The sequence below is a fragment of the Carassius carassius genome, chromosome 14 (genome assembly GCF_963082965.1).
Source record: "Carassius carassius chromosome 14, fCarCar2.1, whole genome shotgun sequence".
Taxonomy (NCBI): Eukaryota; Metazoa; Chordata; class Actinopteri; order Cypriniformes; family Cyprinidae; genus Carassius; species Carassius carassius.
The window spans coordinates 29,745,161-29,764,058 of NC_081768.1; the positions used below are offsets into that span (position 1 = coordinate 29,745,161).

Here is an 18,898-nt window from a genome sequence, read left to right on the forward strand (position 1 = left end):
AAGTGAACACTTTTTTTCAAACTCAGGTTGCACCTGTGAAAGTGTGGCCTAGTCCACTTAAAGAATAGATTGGGCTGTGGTATGGTTTGTGTGGAATCCAGTATGGTTTGCTGCTGATATGAACGCAGTTGTCCTCAGTCTCAGAAATGAACTGTTATTAGTGAGCTATGATTGGTCAAATTGCTCACCCCCAGCAGAAACGGACTTCTCTAGAAATTTTCCAGAACATTGATGCTAGATAGACCAAAGTACAAAAGTGAGGCAAACAACCCAGCTATTTTTCTGCTTTGTCCAGCGTTGCCATTACAGAACAACAACAACAAAGAGTTGCCACTTTGATGACCATGATTACCAGACCCACATTATTCTGACCTGCAAAATACAGGTGCCAATAGAATACAGGGGGAGTAACTGAACTCTGGTTCAGTGAAATGGAAATTGAAACGACACACTTCACCTTTAATGATAGTTTTATAAATCTGTGAATACAATTAAAGTCGTACCTCAGAGCTCATTTTAATTTTCTTGAGCTCCTCCTCCAGATTCCGTTTCGCTTCTTCGTACGACGCAATGATTTTCTGAGTCAGCTGGAGTTCAGTCTTTAGCTTTGCCAGTTCTTCATCTTTAGCACACTGATGACTGGCTTGTCTGAGTGCCTCCAGTTCTTTCAGATGCTTCTCCTCAGAACTGACTGCTACCTCAAGCCTTAGATTCCTCTCCTGTAGAGACTTCATTTCACTGATGTATGAAACAATCTGTTCATTTAGACTTCTTGCTTCCCTTTCTGAGATGTCTAATTTTTGCTCGGTCTCTGTCAACATTTGCTTTAACTTTGATATCTCGTTGGAACTGTCATTGTGGATACTGTCACGATGAAAAATACTGGATTTTACTCTGATTTTCTCATTTTCTAAATCAGAAATCTTGGATTTTGCTTTGAGAAGTTCAAGGTCAAGTATCACGCTCTTCCTGTGAGATTCATCCAACTGCGTGCGTACGTTGCAGAGTTGCTCTTCAGCCTCTTGTTTGGCTTTTGTTGCATTAGCAATTAATGTTTTCAGCTTCTCCACATCTTGAGACAGGTGCTTGTTGTCTCTCTCAGCAGTTTCCACAGTATGTGAGCGCTCCTTTAATTTCCTCTCATGCTCCAACTTTAAGCGTGATTCCTGCAGCGAAAGCTTTTGCACCATTTCAGCCTGCACAGGCTGAAGTTGAGTCTCATAGCCTATCTTTTGTAAATCGAGCTTACCTTTGAGATCATCAAGCATCTTTTTACAGTTGTCCAACTGTTCACCAAGCTTTTGTGACCTCAGCTCAGCAGCTGCTGTTTGATTTTGCTTCTGTTTAAGCTCTTCGTGGGTTTGTCTCAACTTCTGCTTCAGCTCTGATGTTTGCCGAGTTAAACTTGTGATTTTGTCTACTGCTGCATTCTTATCCTTCTGAAAAGTGACTAGCTCTTGTTTTAAATTCTGCACAGATTTATCCGCACTTGAGCTCAATTCTTGCATAACAGAAGGAGTTCTGCCTCTAGCTCTTTGAGTTTGGACTGACTTAACCTGTTTTCTTCAGTCACTCGCTGTAGCTCATCTTTTGTTATTTTTAGAGTGGAACTAAGATCATCAAATTCACATTTTAAAACCTGTAACTTCTGGTCAGCTGTTTGCTTATCCCTCTGAAGAGATGAAATGTCCTGTTTCAGGCTTACCGTGGCCTTCTCTGAACTTCCAATGATCCTGCTAATCGTCTGCTTACATTTCAAAAGCTCATTTTCATGTTCTCGAACATTTGACAAGTTCTTTTTACCTTCAGATGACTCCCTTTGAGATTCTCCTATGGCTTTTTTTAAAGCCATGTTCAGGTAATTTATCTCGACTTTATGTTCCTGAACCTTCTGATTGGCCAGATTCCTCTCAGAGGTTACACTGATACTCGAAATATCTTTTTCATAGCTGATGATGGTCAGTGTGAGAGACTTGATCTTCTGCTGTAGCTCGGTGGTCTTTTTGGCTTCTTTATTGTAATCTTTAAGTCTGAATTGAAGCTCATGAGATACCTGTGTTTTGTTCAGAAGTTCCTCTTCAACGATTTTTACCTGAGATTTTGCACTTTCTACCTGGGATCTGAGTTTATTCATTTGCTGCTCCTTAATGTCAGTCTCGATGGATGCTCTGTCAAGCTCTGCTTTGACATTTTTAATGGAACGTTCATTCTCCATGTTAATCTTACTAAGTTCTTCTACTTTCCTGATAAGCTGTGTCATTTGCAAGGAACTTTTCTGAAGCTCTAGTTCAAGGTTTTAGATTTTTAGTTCAGCTTCCTTCTCTGTTCTTGTGTTCAGATTGATTTCTTCTTTGGCTCTCTGCAGTTGCTTCTTTAAAACCTCTGCCTCACCTTTCAGGGTTTTAATCTTTTGGTCAGCATGTGCTTTGTCCTGCTGGATTGACTCAATACTTACCTTAAGATGTCGGGTATCACTTTCCAATAACTGATTATTTCTATTAAGTTTATTCACCTTGAATGTCATCTGCTCTACTTCAGATTGTTTGGAAGACAACTCATCTTCCAAGCACCTCAACTTATGAGTGCTCTCCTGTTCCAAGGAGGTCCACTGTAGAAGCTTTCCTTGATTGACCTTGAGCTGCTGTTTTAGGCCATCAACCTCTGTCTTCTGGAACAGCACTCTTTGCTCCAGAGCAGATTTGTCTCTTTGGAGAGACTTTATTTGTTCTTGATACACATAGACAGATTTTTTTTAATCCAGACGTTTCATGTCTCAACTCCTCTGATTTCTGTCTCACGTTAGACCTATCTGCATCATTTTCCACTTGTAGCTTCAAAAGCCTGTTGTTTGCTTCATCTAAGAGTTTTTTGAAACATTGAGCTTTCTCCTCAGCCACAGTTTTGTGCACAATAATTAAGTTCAATTCAGACCTCAAGGACATGATTTCAGTCTCAGCTCGCTTCTTGCCCATAATGAGTTCCTCCATTTTGCGTTGCAGGACTTCTGCCTCAGATTCAGAGTGGATTATTGAAGAACTGGTTTTAAAAGTTGCCAGTTGTCCACCATCTTTGGAGAAACCCAACACTGATTCAACTTGCATCATCCTGACTTCTGATTGGTGGGCCAGATCCATTTCCATGATTCTCATGTGGCTAAGAAGCTCTGCCTCGGCATCTTCCTTAGCCCTACGTTCTCGCTCTAACGTACGACTGTGCTCCTCCAGGCCCTGGACGTCACTGTCCTTGCGACGTAAAGGATCTTCCAGCTTCTTACGGGCTAATGTGCTCTCCTCTATGCTCTTTTTAAGATTGCGGAGGCTCACTTCCATGGAGGCCTGTTTGGCCTCTGACTGCTGAACCAGTTGGCGAGCATGATTCAACTCTTGCTCGATGGAAACCTTGCTTTTGATGACACCTTCTAGTTCAACACGATATTTCTGGGCTTCATACTCAGCCTTTGAACTCTGTATGGTCAAATCCTCAGTGGACTTTTTCTGCATCTCAAGGTCTGCTGCCAGGATGTCCAGCTGCTGTCACTTGTTGGACAGCGAAGCCTCGAGTTCCAGTACCTGGCGGCGAATCTTGGGGATCTCCTCTTCGCTTGCAGATTTCTGCAGCTCCATGCTCTCAGTCCAGCTCAAGTACTCTGCATTTTCCAATGACTTTCTCCTCTGAAATGAAAGACACAGTCATCTTCCAGTCAACCACCTGGAAGAGAAGAGGCGGTCTTTGCCCACTAACCAATGGAAGGTTTAAAAACCACCACCATATTTGCATGTAGTCTTCAGCATGTTTCAAGGAAATACTTTCCCAAGAGACACCAAAGGTAACCAGCAATGATACAAAATACAGCCTATTTTGTATCAAAATAAATGTCCAAGCACTGAGGAACATTTTGTATTGAAGGAAACACCAAAATATGTTTGTGTATGTCATTGTTCTAATGTGTCATTGGTGAATGAAATATGGCTGGAAGCATAGTCTTGCCAAATAGCATGCAATAAAGCTAGCAATAGTTCTTCATCTACTATACTAATCAACTCTACTGGATGAAGCATTAAAGATGGGAAGTCAACAAATGTCCTACCTCATCCTCTTCTGCCCTCTTCAGTGTTTCACCTGCGAACTTCACATACTGTGTCATCAGAGTAACCAAGGCCGTGTAACGTGTACGAAGGTCCATAAACTAAGGAGGCAAACAAACAAAAAATAATACCAACATAAGAAAAAAGCCAATTTATGAAAATATTAACCATGGTTATAAAAATGATTTTATTTCCTCTCATACCTCTTGCTGGATGACATCAGAGGAACTCTGCATCTTTCTTCTCTTCACAGGAGACTTCTGCTGAGAGTCAACCATGGCTCTATAAGTCATCAATTGCAGTTCATAGTCCTTAAAGACAAACAAACATTCTGAAGTTAAATAACTTTCTATTGCCATATACTTAATTGCCATTTTACTATTTTAGTGTCTATTTTATTGTTTGCTTTGGGGATGAAGTATCATGGGCAAAATTTCCACAGTAGTACTTTAATGGTACTATGGAAAATTATTGCATGACTGCAATGTTCACATACTACAGTCTACCATATGGTACCATATATGTGTTACGATCGAAGACCCAGTGAAACGCAGGAGACGAGAGATCCAATCGCAGTGGGGTTTTAATGGGTAATCCAAAGAGAAATCAACAAGCAGGGGTCAAAACCAAAAATACATCCAAACAAACAAACAAATAAATAAACAGGAATAGGATAAAAAAGCGCGGGAACAGGAACTCGGGAGTCCTGGAAAACACAAGTCCAGGAAGGACTTAACATTCAGTCCCCAGGGCCGAACTGACAGGGCAGGAATCCAGAGAGGAGCAAGGTGGAATTGGAGCCCTGCGGTCGAGACAGAAGCCCACCAGGGCAGCGCAGAAGACCACCACATCCGTGCGGTCGAGACAGAAGCCCACCCGGCGGCGCAGAATACCACCACCTCCGTGCGGTCGAGACAGAAGCCCACCAGGACAGCGCAGAAGACCACCACATCCGTGCGGTCGAGACAGAAGCCCACCCGGCGGCGCAGAATACCACCACCTCCGTGCGGTCGAGACAGAAGCCCACCCGGGCGGCGCAGAAGACCCCCACATCCGTGCGGTCGAGACAGAAGCCCACCCAGGCGGCGCAGAAGACCCCCACATCCGTGCGGTCGAGACAGAAGCCCACCCGGGCGGCGCAGAAGACCACCACCTCCGTGCGGTCGAGACTGAAGCCCACCCGGGCGGCGCAGAAGACCACCACAGCCGTGCGGTCGAGACAGAAGCCCACCAGGGCGGCGCAGAAGACCACCACATCCGTGCGGTCGAGACAGGAGCCTACTCGGACGGCGCAGAAGACCACCACAGTGGGATTGAATTAACCGGAGAGCAATTCTGGTTAGTCAAGTTTGAAACAGAGAACATGAACAAGTTAAGGGTGGCCTCCGTGGCCACGACAGGATCAGTCGAGCGCTCAAAGAGTTCGGCTGAGACGTGGCGAGGCTCTGGAAGTTCAGCAGAGGCGAGGAGAGGCTCTAGTAGTTTAGCAGAGATGTGGAGAGGCTCTGGTAGTTCAGCAGAGGCGTGGAGAGGCTCTGGTTGTTCAGCAGAGACGTGGAGAGGCTCTGGTAGTTCAGCAGAGACGTGGGGAGGCTCTGGTAGTTCCACAGAGACGTGGAAAGACTCTGGTAATTCCGTGGTTTTTAGACTGGATTCAGGAAGATCAATGCTGACTTGACTCTGCTCATGAAGATCATTGGTGGCCTGACTCTGCTCATGAAGATTAATGGTTACTTGCCTTTGCCCATGAAGAACACTGATGACTGGACTTTGCCCATGGAGAACATTTGTGACTTGGCCTTGCCCATGAAGATCATTGGTGACTTGCCCTTGCCCATGAAGAACACCGGTAACTTGACTTTGCCCATGAAGTTTACCGGTGACTTGACTTGACTCTGGAAGGTCAAGGGTGACTAGCCCTGACTCTGGAAGGTCAACGGTGACTAGCCCTGACTCTGGAAGGTCAACGGGGATTAGCCCTGACTCTGGAAGGTCAACGGAGACTAGCCCTGACTCTGGAAGGTCAACGGGAATCTGACTCGACTCTGGAAGGTCAACGGGAATCTGACTCGACTCTGGAAGGTCAACGGGAACCTGACTCGACTCTGGAAGGTCAACGGGAACCTGACTCGACTCTGGAAGGTCAACGGGAACCTGACTTGACTCTGGAGGGTCAACGGGAACCTGAATCGACTCTGGAGGGTCAACGTGAAAATGACTTGACTCTGGAGGGTCAACAGGAAACTGACTAGACTCTGAAGGGGCAACGGGAACCTGACTAGACTCTGGAGACCAGGACAACTAGAGCCCCAGATACAGATCCCCTGTAAAGACCTTGTCTCAGAGGACCACCAGGACAAGACCACAGGAAACAGATGATTCTTCTGCACAATCGGACTTTGCTGCAGCCTGGAATTGAACTACTGGTTTCGTCTGGTCAGAGGAGAACTGGCCCCCCAACTGAGCCTGGTTTCTCCCAAGGTTTTTTTCACCATTCTGTCACCGATGGAGTTTCGGTTCCTTGCCGCTGTCGCCTCTGGCTTGCTTAGTTGGGGTCACTTCATCTACAGCGATATCGTTGACTTGATTGCAAATAAATGCACAGACAATATTTAACTGAACAGAGATGACATCACTGAATTCAATGATGAACTGCCTTTAACTATCATTTTGCATTATTGACACACTGTTTTCCTAATGAATGTTGTTCAGTTGCTTTGACGCAATGTATTTTGTTTAAAGCGCTATATAAATAAAGGTGACTTGACTTGACTTGGAGGGTCAACGGGAACCTGACTCGACTCTGGAGGGTCAACTGTGGCTGTCATCCTGTGCAGAGGTGCTGGACAAGCAGCCATCTTGTGCCATGACTCTGGACCGGCTGCCATCTTGGGCCGTGGCGCTGGGCTGGCGGCAATCTTGGGCAGTGGTGCTGGGCTGGCGGCCATCTTGTGCTGTGGCGCTGGACTGGCGGCCATCTTGCGTCGTGACGCTGGACTGGCGACCACCTTGTGCTGTGGTGCTGGGCTGTCGGCCATCTTGCATCGTGGCGCTGGGCTGGCGACCACCTTGTGATGTGGCGCTGGGCTGGCGGCCATCTTGTGCAGTGGCGCTGGGCTGGCGGTCCTCCTGTCTGTAGACCCCGGTCTAGAATCGGCCATCCCACCGGGAGTGACAGGTGTGGCTGGGGTATTCCATGGAGACCGATGTTGTAAAAAAAATACGAACTCCCAGAAATTATAGGCGTCCAACTGCTCCATTTCAGTTCGAGGAACCGGGTCATCCAGCCCGGTATTGAAAGTGTCCTTTAGGGCCTCATCATTATATCCCATCCCCTCAGTTAGGGGCCAGAACATTTGTGCAATGGCACCCACCTCATTGCCCTCTTGGCAGAGGGTGGTTAATTTTAAATATTTCGCCCTCCGCTCCACCATACTGGCTGGGGAACGGGAATGAAGACCCACACCGCTGGATCTCGACATTGATGGAGTCCTTCTGTTACGATCGAAGACCCAGTGAAACGCAGGAGACGAGAGATCCAATTGAAGTAGGGTTTTAATGGGTAATCCAAGGAGAAATCAACAAGCAGGGGTCAAAACCAAAAATTCATCCAAACAAATAAATAAACAGGAATAGGAACAGGAACGGGAACAGGAACTCGGAAGGCGAGGAACTCGGAAGGCGAGGAAACTGGGTGACGGAAAGAAAGGACTCGATGCAGACAAAACAGAAAAGGACTGGTTAATATAGGGAGGATAATGACTAACAAGTGAAGACACCTGAGTGCAATTAACAGGAGTGCAATTACTGTGATGAAGGGACAAGGCTTGTGGGAATTGTAATGCCTACGGTGAGGTGCCTATGGGGAAGTGAGACCTCTAGTGGAGACTCAGGGAAACAGAGACCAGACAGCGTGACAATATGTCAGAATATTTCAAAGTGATAATTTTGTCTTACTTTCACTCCGACTGCATACTGCTCTGAATACTTCTGGCATTCCTCAAATTTGCTTAGTTTTTGCTCAATTTCTGCGACCAAAACCTAGAAATAAATTCTATGTTAGGATTTGATGCAAAAAATGTATATAAATAAGTACAAATTTTTTTTTTCGTACTTTCTGCTGATTAAGGAACTCAGCCAATGCCTTGCTGTCCTCGGGCTGATTCTCTTGGGTCTTGAGCTGCTTGGCTTCCATTTCTTTGCTCCATTCATCAAGGCTGTTGTATGTGTCTTTGTAATACTTAAGTGATTTGCTGATGCTTTCCAGGTCCCGGAGCCTAATAACCATGAAAAATCAATATATCACACATTATGAAGGTAAATAAATGAGAAATGTACTTATCGTTGCAGCACAGAATTATCTAGGGGCAAAAGCATCCACTTAATGACCTGTTTTCAATCTGAGACTGGATGTTTTGCCATCGTTCTTTGAGCTGGTCAGCCTTCTCCTTGTGCCAATCCAAATCAAAGTCTCTCTCATTGTGCGTTTTGAACATGCGCTCACTGACCACTCGTGCCTTCTGCAGCTCGTCCTCCAAGTCATGGAATATCTCACGCCTTTCATCGATTTCAGACCTCCATTGCTAAAGTTACAAATGAAAGTGTTAAGCCAAAGATATTTAATGGCTGAGCCATCATCAAGACGGCATTTTCAAAGTTACAATGAGATTGTGTTACCTTAAGAGTGCTCATGACGCCATCAATAGATTTGATATTAGCATTGGTTGTATCCTCCTCGCACAACTTTGATTCATAAAGCTTTAACAGAGCTTCGGCACTCTGACTGTGTTTCACCACCAAACTCACTGTCTTCAGCCTGAGTGAAAAAGATGATCAAATCAAACAAGTCAGATAGAAATCATATACCAGTGATTTCTAGCTGATGAAATATTTAAGTGCTGACCATAACAAGAAATGAAGACATAGTTTAAATTTAAAGATAAATTTACATTAGCCTGATAATAGCAATCTGAAGTTTGGATAATGCTGGGAACATGTTACAAGGACAAGAAAGCAGGCATGAGATGATGTGGAGAAAAGGGAACAACTAGAAAGTGCCACAAGTCTGATTCAAACTCACAATACTTGCATGAGCACCTCAGCACACTTACTAAAACTAGGTCACGTCTCCAGCTAATTATTCAATAAACTCTCCTCAAATCTTTCAAACACACCTCATTTGAGGACAAAGTAAAGACTCACTTCTCCAGGTAGATGCAGCACATGGAGTAGACCTGGTTCATGCTCTGAGTGAGGATGTTCAGCTCAGAGGAAAGCGCAGGGACGGATGGAGAGGCAGCTGCTTGCCTGAGGAAAACTTCGCATTTCTCACTCAGGCTCTCCAGGTCATCCTTCAACCTATCCAGCTCTACCTTATTCTTCTGGATGTGTATGAGAAGAGAAGCCAGGCGTAACTGATTTTGCTTTGGGATCCAGATTTTACATAACAAATGAAGTGGTAATCTAACTTGGTACCAAAAAAGTTTTTTTTTTTTTTTGTACTAAACTGTTATATTATATTCATTCATAACATTTATAACAAACCTCCTGTTCGGTGATGCGCAGCACACACTCCTGCAGATCATCTCTGTCTAGCGGGGTACGGATTTTCCGGATCAGCTGTTCCTCATGACCCTCCACCCGCATGCGGAAGTTGCGCACCTCAGATATGAAGAGATTGTACATGGACTCCTCGTGTTCTTCTGTTGACCACCAGAGGACAATACATTCAAGATAAGTACATCGATGAGACTCCATGTCCAAACAATAATCTGCAGTCTGTGCATTTGTTTGCCAGTTTCTCGGTGACATCATAATTCAAATGTAGCTAGTGGCAACACAATAAGCCTTAATGTGCATATAATTGCAATTAGGTTTTTTGACAATTCATCTGGCAGATAATATTTAAGGACTCTATTACTACATTACGGGCGGCAGATAGTGAACTCATGAAATCTCACGACGAGTCCAACAGGAGTTTGAGGAAAAAATAAAATAAAAATAATTTATATATATATATATATATATATATATATATATAAAGTGTACATAGAAATTAAATAATAGAATTAGGTGCATTACATATGATCATTTGTCAAACTTCTAGTTGAAATTTAAATGCATATCCATATCCACAAGCACTTGCTCTCTAATGTTGATGAGGAGATCTGTGAATGGATAAAACGTCATTCTTTATAGTAATAATTTTCTTCTTAATCGGCTTAAGAGAACAGGTGTTTCTTGAGCATGTGTGCTGTATGTCACTGCTAATTTGAATATAGTTAAACCATTATCTGCTGCCTGATAGGGCCACTGTCAGTGTTGGGGAAAGTTACTAAGTAATGCATTACAATATTGTGTTGATCAAAGAAAATGTAACTAATTGCATTACTAAGTTACTTTTTATAGACTGTAATGCATTATGATTATAGTTGTGCATTACTTCTTGTTACATGGGCTTGGATTTGTTTTTCAATAAAAAAAAAACACACAAAAGTATTTTTGGCCACTATAAAGGCCCATTCACACCAAAAGAGAAAGTGCCTCTGCAGTTCAGTCCTGATTTCTCTGAACAGGAGACAGGAGAGGCATAAGTGAATGATGGGAAAACAAAGTAACTTGCGTTACTTATTTGAAAAAGCATTATTTTTGTAAGTTTAAAAGTAATACCTTACTTTACTAGTTACTCTAAAATGTAATCTGATTACATAACTTGCATAACTTGTGTACACGTGTACAGTAACTTGCCTCTCTCTGCAGATTTAAGGAGTTCCTCATAGTACTCATTACAAGCCAGAACCTCCTTTTCCAGCTGGGCACAATCAGCCACTGTGAAAACCTCAGATTCATCACTGTCCCTCAGGAAGTCCTCAAAGTGGGACTGAAGGCTGCTCAGCACCTGCTCGTGATCACCTGGCAATAACGTCTTGATCTAGGGAGGGAAGTTAACATTACACTATAAGCTCCATAGGTTTTAAAACAACTTTCATCTCAGGGAATGCAAAAAGAGGATTTGTACCGAGGCAACAGTGCTTTTGCGGATGGTGCGGATGTCAGTCATCAGATAGTGCCAGGACACCACGCTCTTCATGTTAATGTGAGAGTGGTGCCACAGAGCCAGAACCTTCTGATACAGCTGCTCGATCCTGGAGGAGTGAGAAAAGGAAAATTAAGCTTACTACTATATAATTTAAACCCTGCAGGCTCATGTTCATCTGCCTCTATTTTTGCAACACATCTCAACATCCAACCAACAACCAATGCATAGATGCCCTATATACTGTATATATATATATATATATATATATATATATATATATATATATATATATATATATATATATATATATATATATATATTGTTTTTATTTTATAAAACAAGAAAATAAAATCCCAGATTGTCCTCACTTGCTTGCCATTTCAGTGGCCTCCTTGTTGGGTGGAGGTACACTGAAGCAAACTGAAGGTACCATGGCCTCATTTCCAGATGGACTTATCACTTTCCACTTTGCCCTGTGAGAATTGCTCACTAAAACACACTCATCTTCTTTGGTAATGGTGATCTGAGGAGAGAGGGGTCACAGAATGCATTATGGCAAACACTGCTGTAAATGTGCAGGCAGCAGTTCCAGCGTGCTGAACGTACCTCTATCTGGCGGTAGTCACAGATGGCTTTGACGGGTATGGAGGTCCTGATGGGATTATCTGGGTTACGGGCTTTGAGCTGAACTACAGACTTTGTCCGTCCCACTAACCCACCCACTGTGCTGCTGTATTTCAGGAGCTGTTCTTTCTCATCCTGTGAAGAAACATCAGTCTAGCCTCAGTCATGCACATCTACACCTTAAATATTCATGGATGAGAATCTTAAGAAATAGAACTTGTTTATATTTTGATTACTTCATTCTTTTAGTCATTAAAGGGATAGTTCAACCAAAAATGAAATTTATATCATTAATTACTCACCCTCATATCATTCAAAACCCATAAGACATTTGTTCATCTTTAGAACACAAATTAAGTTACAGACTTCCGCCATTTTGGAGAGTACCCAAGAATGTAATCAAAGTAATCAGCACTGTTTATGTTCAAAAGTAAGCAACGCTGATTATGTTCTAGGGTACTCTCCAAAACACGGGAAGAAGAATTGCTTAATAAATTATGTTATGGTTTTTTTTGTGCATAAAAAGTATTCTCGAAGCTGACCTCATACATCTTTCCCCCGAAACCACTTCGTTTACAACAGTGAGCGCAAGCTAGATTTAAGTGATTATTACATTATGAATATGGATATTGTTCTTACAAAAACGCATCGATACACTACAGGAGGACTTTGTTCACCCCCTGGAGCCGTGTGAGTGTGACACTTCTTTTGGACTGATGCGCTGCAACACCAGCTGACTGCAATGAAACAGCTTGAAAGATCAAAGACAATTTTTTATATAACTCCAACTGGATTCGTCTGAAAGATGAAAGGATGCCTGGGGGTGAGTAAAACGCAGCCTTATTTTCATTTTTGGGTGAACTAACCCTTTAAGTCCCTAATACTCCAAACCCGAATAATTACATGATTTTATGGTGTGGTAGCAAACTAACCATAGACTCTTGAATGAGATCCTCCAGCCGATGTAAACTGCTGCTTCTGTCGCAGCTGTACTTTCTGTGGATGGCATCTTGGAGGCTCTTAAGGTAATCCAATGACTCTTTGGCACCACTGAAAAACTGTCAGGAGAGTAACAGCATACTTGTAAGTCTAACATTAGTCATAAAAATCAGTTGTGCTAAAAACAGCTGCATAACTCACGTCAAAGTAGACAGCGTTCTCTTTCAGATGTTGCTCCACACAGTGACAGAGCTGCAGTATCCAGCTCCACTGAGTCTGCATGGCTGCTCTGTATGCCTGAGTAATGCACAGATGATAACATACAGTTCGATGCACATCTTTATTTTATTTTACTTGACATTACATTACACATTTATGCATTTAGCAGATGCATTTATCCAAATCGACTTACAGTGCATTCAGTCTATACATTTTTTACCAGTATGTGTGTTCCTTGGGAATCAAACCCATAACCTTTTGCAATGCTATTGCAATGCTCTACCACTGAGCACTGAACTTTTAATATGACGATGGCAAGCTTAAATGGATGAGTATTAGGGAAGATTATCAGTAAAAAAAAAAAAAAAAGTTCAGAACTTCAGAAGACTTAGAAAGCAATGAATAAGATGTTTGCCCTAACCTACCTACTGCTAAACTTCTCCATTTGTGTTTTACTTGAGAATAAAACAAAAGCTAGCATGAACGCATTAAAATGATGATACTGTAGAATGTTTGGCTGCACTATTTCTTAAATTCTAGTTTCATGACCTTTCGTTTTATTCATGAAAATGATGGTGTTTTCAAGTTTCGAGTCTAGTGAAGTGATGTGATCCCAGGCTGTACCTCGATGGTCAGTCTGGCAGGATGGTTCTCCAGCAGGAGGCTCTCTGCCTTCTCCTGTACTGACTTGATCACCTGCTCCTTGTCATCCAGTTCTCTCATGAGATCCTGCGGAAAGACGTGGGCATATGAAGATGCTCCAGGCACAGATATCTAGCTTCCTTTAAAAACCTGAACCTGAACTTCAACATGCAAAGACAGGAGAAGTGACACAAAATCTTGATCATGGCGGATGTTGATGGTGCCATTACTGCTCCAACAGAAGAGGATGTGTTAACTGCAGTGGATTCACTATAATTATCGTATGGGTGGATATTCATATTGCTAGAATAAAGCCTTAAAGCAAAACACTAAATTAGCATAGATGATCCATCTAATGACCAACTAGAGCTGAGTGATAAATAATACATTGCAATACTTCTAAAGGTTTTGGCCATGTATATAATGATAAGGCAGGGCAAGTTATTTGAATAAAGACACAAAGGTAATTCAAAGTGCTTTACATAAAATAAATTAAAATTTCCCTAACAATAGATGCATAAGAAATAATAACAATTAAAATAATGCTTTAAATAAATGATCACCACATATTATAACTGGGTTATCTGCAAACTAATAAAATAAAAATATGACGAACATTAATAAATCAGTAGCTCTTTTAGACTGAGCACAACATTGGTTTGATGTGGCTGAAAGCTCTTACTGCATGATAATCTCTCTTCCTTGAAATGTTACTGTTCCTCTCACTCCAGTCGAAAGCCACTTCCTCTTCCTCCTTCTCATTGAGCCAGATCAGCTCCTGCGTGGCGTGGGACACAAAATCATACAGGCTGTCCAAGTGCTTCTGCCTCTCACCGGAGCATTTCTGAAAACACAAGAGAACACCAAACTGAGACGCACGGTTCTGACTGAATGTGAGGTTTAAAAGCAGATCTTCACAAAGCTCCTTTACCAGCAGCCTCCCGTACTGGCTTTCTAACTTCTTCAGCTTCTCAGAGTAACTCTGCTTCAGTGGCTGGGTCATCTGGGTAATCAGACATGCTTGGGTTTAGATTTTAAGACAATTATTTGTTGGAATATGTGTCATTTAAAGGAACAGATTGTTCACAGATTTTCTCAAATTTAGGATTTTTAAGTTAACTGTTAAGCTAAGCACTTTAAACATATTCTGGGTTTATAATGAAATTTTTTATTGATTTAAACATATGTAATGATGTGTATTACCTCACTCATGTTGGCTTCTTTAATGCTCATCTGGAATTCTTCAATGGCTTTGTGAAAATCTTTATGATTCCCTAAATTTGATTCAACGCTTGACAGATCAGATCCCCATTCTGCTTGATCAAGCTGAACCTTTCAAAGACAAAAAGATCGGGAAAAAACATGAGATAACCTCGCCTCAAAAAACCCCCCTGAAAAATAGGTCACTTTTTTATTTTAATCATAAACCTGCATCATCACTCAAACCATCGCAATTGGCATTTTTAATCATTAAAATAATGTAGGAAGCGAGATTGTTTGTTCAAAATGTAAAACATAAATACAGACAACAAATGAACAAAAATACAAATTAAGAAGGAATTTTGCAGTGCACTAGCAGAATGAAGGATTAAAAGAATTTTGAAGTCTTGAACATACCTGCATTTCCTCAACCCAGTTAATTAGATCCTGCACAAACTTCATATGAACCTCATCCTTGGTCAAGCTGGGGTCCAGGAATGAGGATTTGAGCATGGGCTTGCGGATCTGCATGTGTTTGAGCTGCTGAAGTACCCCGGGCCCCATGCCTCCTCCTCCTCCTCTGCCGCTGAGGTAAGTCTGGACCGCGGCAGGGGTCATGCTGGGCGTCATGGCCGGGCTCATCGCAGGGCTGCCGCCCGATGTGACCAGGCCTCCGTCACTGAGCTCAGGAGACAGTCCAGCACTGAAGTTTGGGGAAAGGTTTGAGTTCAAACTCTGTGTGATGCCAGAGATCATCATCTTGGTCTGTTCTGAGGTCAGCATGTGTCCTTTGCTGTAGACGGTTGAACACTCTGTCCTCAAAGCCAGCAGATCATCTCGGAGCTTAGACACCCTGAGCACCAAAGAGATCAAGGAGATAGCCTTCAAAAACAGTCAAGGTGAACTATTTCTATTGCTCATTTTGAGAATGCCTCAGTGATTTTTTTTCTTAATAATGAAGTTCAGTCAATGACGATCTGACCTTTGAACGAGTTGATCAGCGAGGTAGAATTTCCCGTCCAGTAAAAGCTGAATGTCCACCACTTGCTGCCTCAGTAAGTTCTCACACTCCAGAAGGTATCCAGCAATTTCTGCTTCATTCTGAAACTGGATTCCTGATTCCAGCCGCTTCGCATCCTAGAGGATATATACATTTTCATTAATATTTTCAATGTAAAAAAAAACCAAGACAATTATTTAAGAAATAATAATATATTAACAAAATTGTATAAATGTATTTTTTTTTTCAGTAAAATATCTAAACATCCGTGTGTGTGTGTGTGTGTGCTCTGTATAATGTCATGGGTATGACACAGGTATTACAAGGAGAGGGTGACTTATGAGGACATAACCCATGTCCCCATGTTTCAAAACGCTTATAAATCATACAGAAAGAGTTTTTTTGAGAAAGTAAAAATGCACAAAGTTTCCTGTGAGGGTTAGGGTTAGGTGTAGGGTTGGTGTAGGGCCATAGAATATACAGTTTGTACAGTATAAAAACTATTACGCCTATGGGATGAACCCACTTTACACAAAAACAAACGTGCGTGTGTGTGTGTGTGTAGTAATGCATATATATCCACATTTTCTGAAAAGGTCTTTCAAGTTTTACTTGTCAAATAAAAACAATTTCTGATAATTAAAATGAAATCTGATAATTACTGTAAATGAAGACGTATACTGGAACTCACCGACTGCAGAGCTGTCCGTGCTAACAATAATTTGTCCTCTCCGGCTACACTGTCTCGCTGAACTCTGTTTGCAATCTGCTGCAGCATTTCTAGTCTACAAAAACAAAAGACAGGTCTCAAATCAAATCAAACACCAGGACACTTTTTGTGCAGAATGTAGCAGAGGACACCACACCTCCCTCACCTGGGTGCATACACAGAGTAGTAACTGAGATAGAGCGGTGTGCTGGACAGAGGCTTTCAGCCGAGCCCAGGCTGGTCAGAGTGCTGTCACTCACTGACGGAGTGCTACTGCAGTACACCAGGCTGCTGTTCATCATTACAGACTAATGTTTACCAGCCCTCCATCAGCAGCTGAGAGCCCAGCCGCCATCTACAGTCCCGCGCACTCGCGCACACAGCCCTTCTGACCACACCTGCTTCCAGACGCTGCTATTTATAGGCTCACAGAAAAGCCAGCCCACAGCAGCCTCAGCCCCAGGTAAAACACTGAACACTGCTTTTCATGTGAGACAGATGATCCAGCACAGGTTCAGACGCACCACACAACACATTCCTCTCCCTCCTTCACAGCCATTTACCATTTCACTGTTGCACAGCATTGACGGCAGTGCTGTTAGTAAATCTGACCCTGGAGCACAAAACCAGCCATCAGTAGCACTGGAATATCCATAGCAATAGCCAACAATTCATTGCATGGGTCAAAATTCTTGATTTTTTTTCATGCCAAAAATCATTTCAAAATCATTAAGTACAGATCATGTTACATCATGAAGATATTTTGTAAATTTCCTACCATAAATATATCAAAACTGAGTTTTTTGATTAGTAATATTCATTTCTGAGAACTTTATTTGGACAACTTTAAAGGTGAATTTCTCAGTATTGTTTATTTGTTGTTTTTTAATGGACCCTTATGACTGGTTTTGAGGTCAAGGCACACACAAAATCATGTGTACATAAAAGTGCTAATGAATATCAAAAGCATGAATGATTTCCATATATTTCCAGGTAATTTCCAATGCCATGTTTTCACCTAAACACAATGAGTAACACAACTGCGAACTGCACAGGTGTGACAGTCATTTGTGTGCAGGAAATCTCTGCTGGCAATATAACAAAAATATTATATAGCAACCTTATATATTTGACATGCGTACAACGGTGATTTTAACCCTAAGTAATGACCAACATACATTTTTACTAAGACACTGAACGAGAAATGTGTGAACGAGCGTCCTCAAACAGAACTCATGAACATAATGTCCCCAATACATTAAACACAAACAGAACACATTTCAGTGCAAACTGTACAAACAAAACACTCATTTCAATTCATTATTCAACGATTTACATAAGAATGGATTCATAAATGATTGACACAATAGTTGAGTCCGAGGAACACTTCCTCATGTCCAACTGATCAGATATAAACATGTTATATTGAATTGTTTGGGATGCTCAAACAAACCAAGCAGTGTTTTGACAGCAGCGCAGTGTTTGCAGTCATCTAACAAGCTGCTCCAGAGAGTAAGCCATCGATATCATTCATGTTCATCTCAATGGCAGTTGCTTGGCTGGTGCAGGGCTGACCAGATTCTTTTAAGCTAACCTCTTTTAAGAACTCTGCACTGATAAAACACCTACTAAACTAAAAAATACTATAAATATTGGTATTATAAATATCACTTGAAAAACATCATCATTTTATTTCATCAGAATATACAGAAAATTAAGCAATTTCCGTTAAAGGAGAAACAAAATATCTACCAGCAGGAGCTAACTGGAACATGCTAACGTGGCAACTTTGATTCCTTATATTCTTATATAATGTGTCACTGTACATCAGATATACAGAAGTACTTTAGTGGACATTTTTAAGTGAAAAACACTTTCAGTTTTGATCGTACAGATAAGAGCAATACTACTTTTTTGTATACAGATATAATAACGACAGAACTTTGTTCACTTATAAAATAAAGATAACAAACAAGGTGTGCTTTCTGCAGCCTTTGTCTTTGTCTGATCTTCATTTAGACATGCGTCAATAAAATGAACTATAACTTAGTAAATACTCAATGAAGAGACATGAGAGAGATATCTATAGAAAGCCTGACATGTCTACTTTTAAACTAAACAAAGTGCTGCCGAAAACAAATATTCTGTGATAAAGTAATCCATATGAAAACAATGCGATGTCTGTTTTTAACGTCTGTCTTCATTATCTTCTAATGTGACCACGCCCCCGCGCTGAACGCGCTATTCAGATTCAAACTGAAGTGCGCGGCTTGAATACGCCCACACAGAAGAAAAAGCAGCGAGACTGTTCTTCAAGTTCTTCTATTTTACTGTTTGCTTCGCGATGAGAGGAATAATACATTATTCACCCCAAAAAGATGTGATGTGTTTGAGGATTTGAGATTTGGATTTCCTCAAAAAAAAAAAAAAAACAGAATGAA

General features: G+C 41.8%; 2 protein-coding genes across 2 annotated transcripts in view; both read right to left on the minus strand.

The window, feature by feature from the left end:
• LOC132157469 (dystonin-like) overlaps positions 1–18,898 on the minus strand; it is a 199,244-nt gene that overhangs the window by 86,357 nt on the left and 93,989 nt on the right. Inside the window, exons 16-36 of the mRNA XM_059566826.1 lie at positions 16,440–16,533; positions 15,731–15,885; positions 15,166–15,601; positions 14,752–14,880; positions 14,480–14,551; positions 14,231–14,392; positions 13,531–13,635; positions 12,889–12,984; positions 12,681–12,806; positions 11,731–11,883; positions 11,493–11,647; positions 11,104–11,230; positions 10,833–11,016; positions 9,630–9,787; positions 9,288–9,466; positions 8,763–8,901; positions 8,475–8,668; positions 8,200–8,362; positions 8,043–8,126; positions 4,289–4,396; positions 4,088–4,186 (exon numbers count right to left, since the gene is read on the minus strand). Of these exons, the coding sequence (XP_059422809.1) occupies positions 4,088–4,186; positions 4,289–4,396; positions 8,043–8,126; positions 8,200–8,362; positions 8,475–8,668; positions 8,763–8,901; positions 9,288–9,466; positions 9,630–9,787; positions 10,833–11,016; positions 11,104–11,230; positions 11,493–11,647; positions 11,731–11,883; positions 12,681–12,806; positions 12,889–12,984; positions 13,531–13,635; positions 14,231–14,392; positions 14,480–14,551; positions 14,752–14,880; positions 15,166–15,601; positions 15,731–15,885; positions 16,440–16,533 (3,118 nt within the window). The remainder of the gene's footprint in view (positions 1–4,087; positions 4,187–4,288; positions 4,397–8,042; positions 8,127–8,199; positions 8,363–8,474; positions 8,669–8,762; positions 8,902–9,287; positions 9,467–9,629; positions 9,788–10,832; positions 11,017–11,103; positions 11,231–11,492; positions 11,648–11,730; positions 11,884–12,680; positions 12,807–12,888; positions 12,985–13,530; positions 13,636–14,230; positions 14,393–14,479; positions 14,552–14,751; positions 14,881–15,165; positions 15,602–15,730; positions 15,886–16,439; positions 16,534–18,898) is intronic.
• On the minus strand, positions 2,223–3,712 carry LOC132157468 (uncharacterized). The gene is made up of 2 exons (XM_059566825.1): positions 2,932–3,712; positions 2,223–2,554 (listed from the first exon to the last, which is right to left on the minus strand). The coding sequence occupies exons 1-2, from the start codon at positions 3,498–3,500 to the stop codon at positions 2,530–2,532; spliced, it is 594 nt and encodes a 197-aa protein (XP_059422808.1). The 5' UTR covers positions 3,501–3,712; the 3' UTR covers positions 2,223–2,529.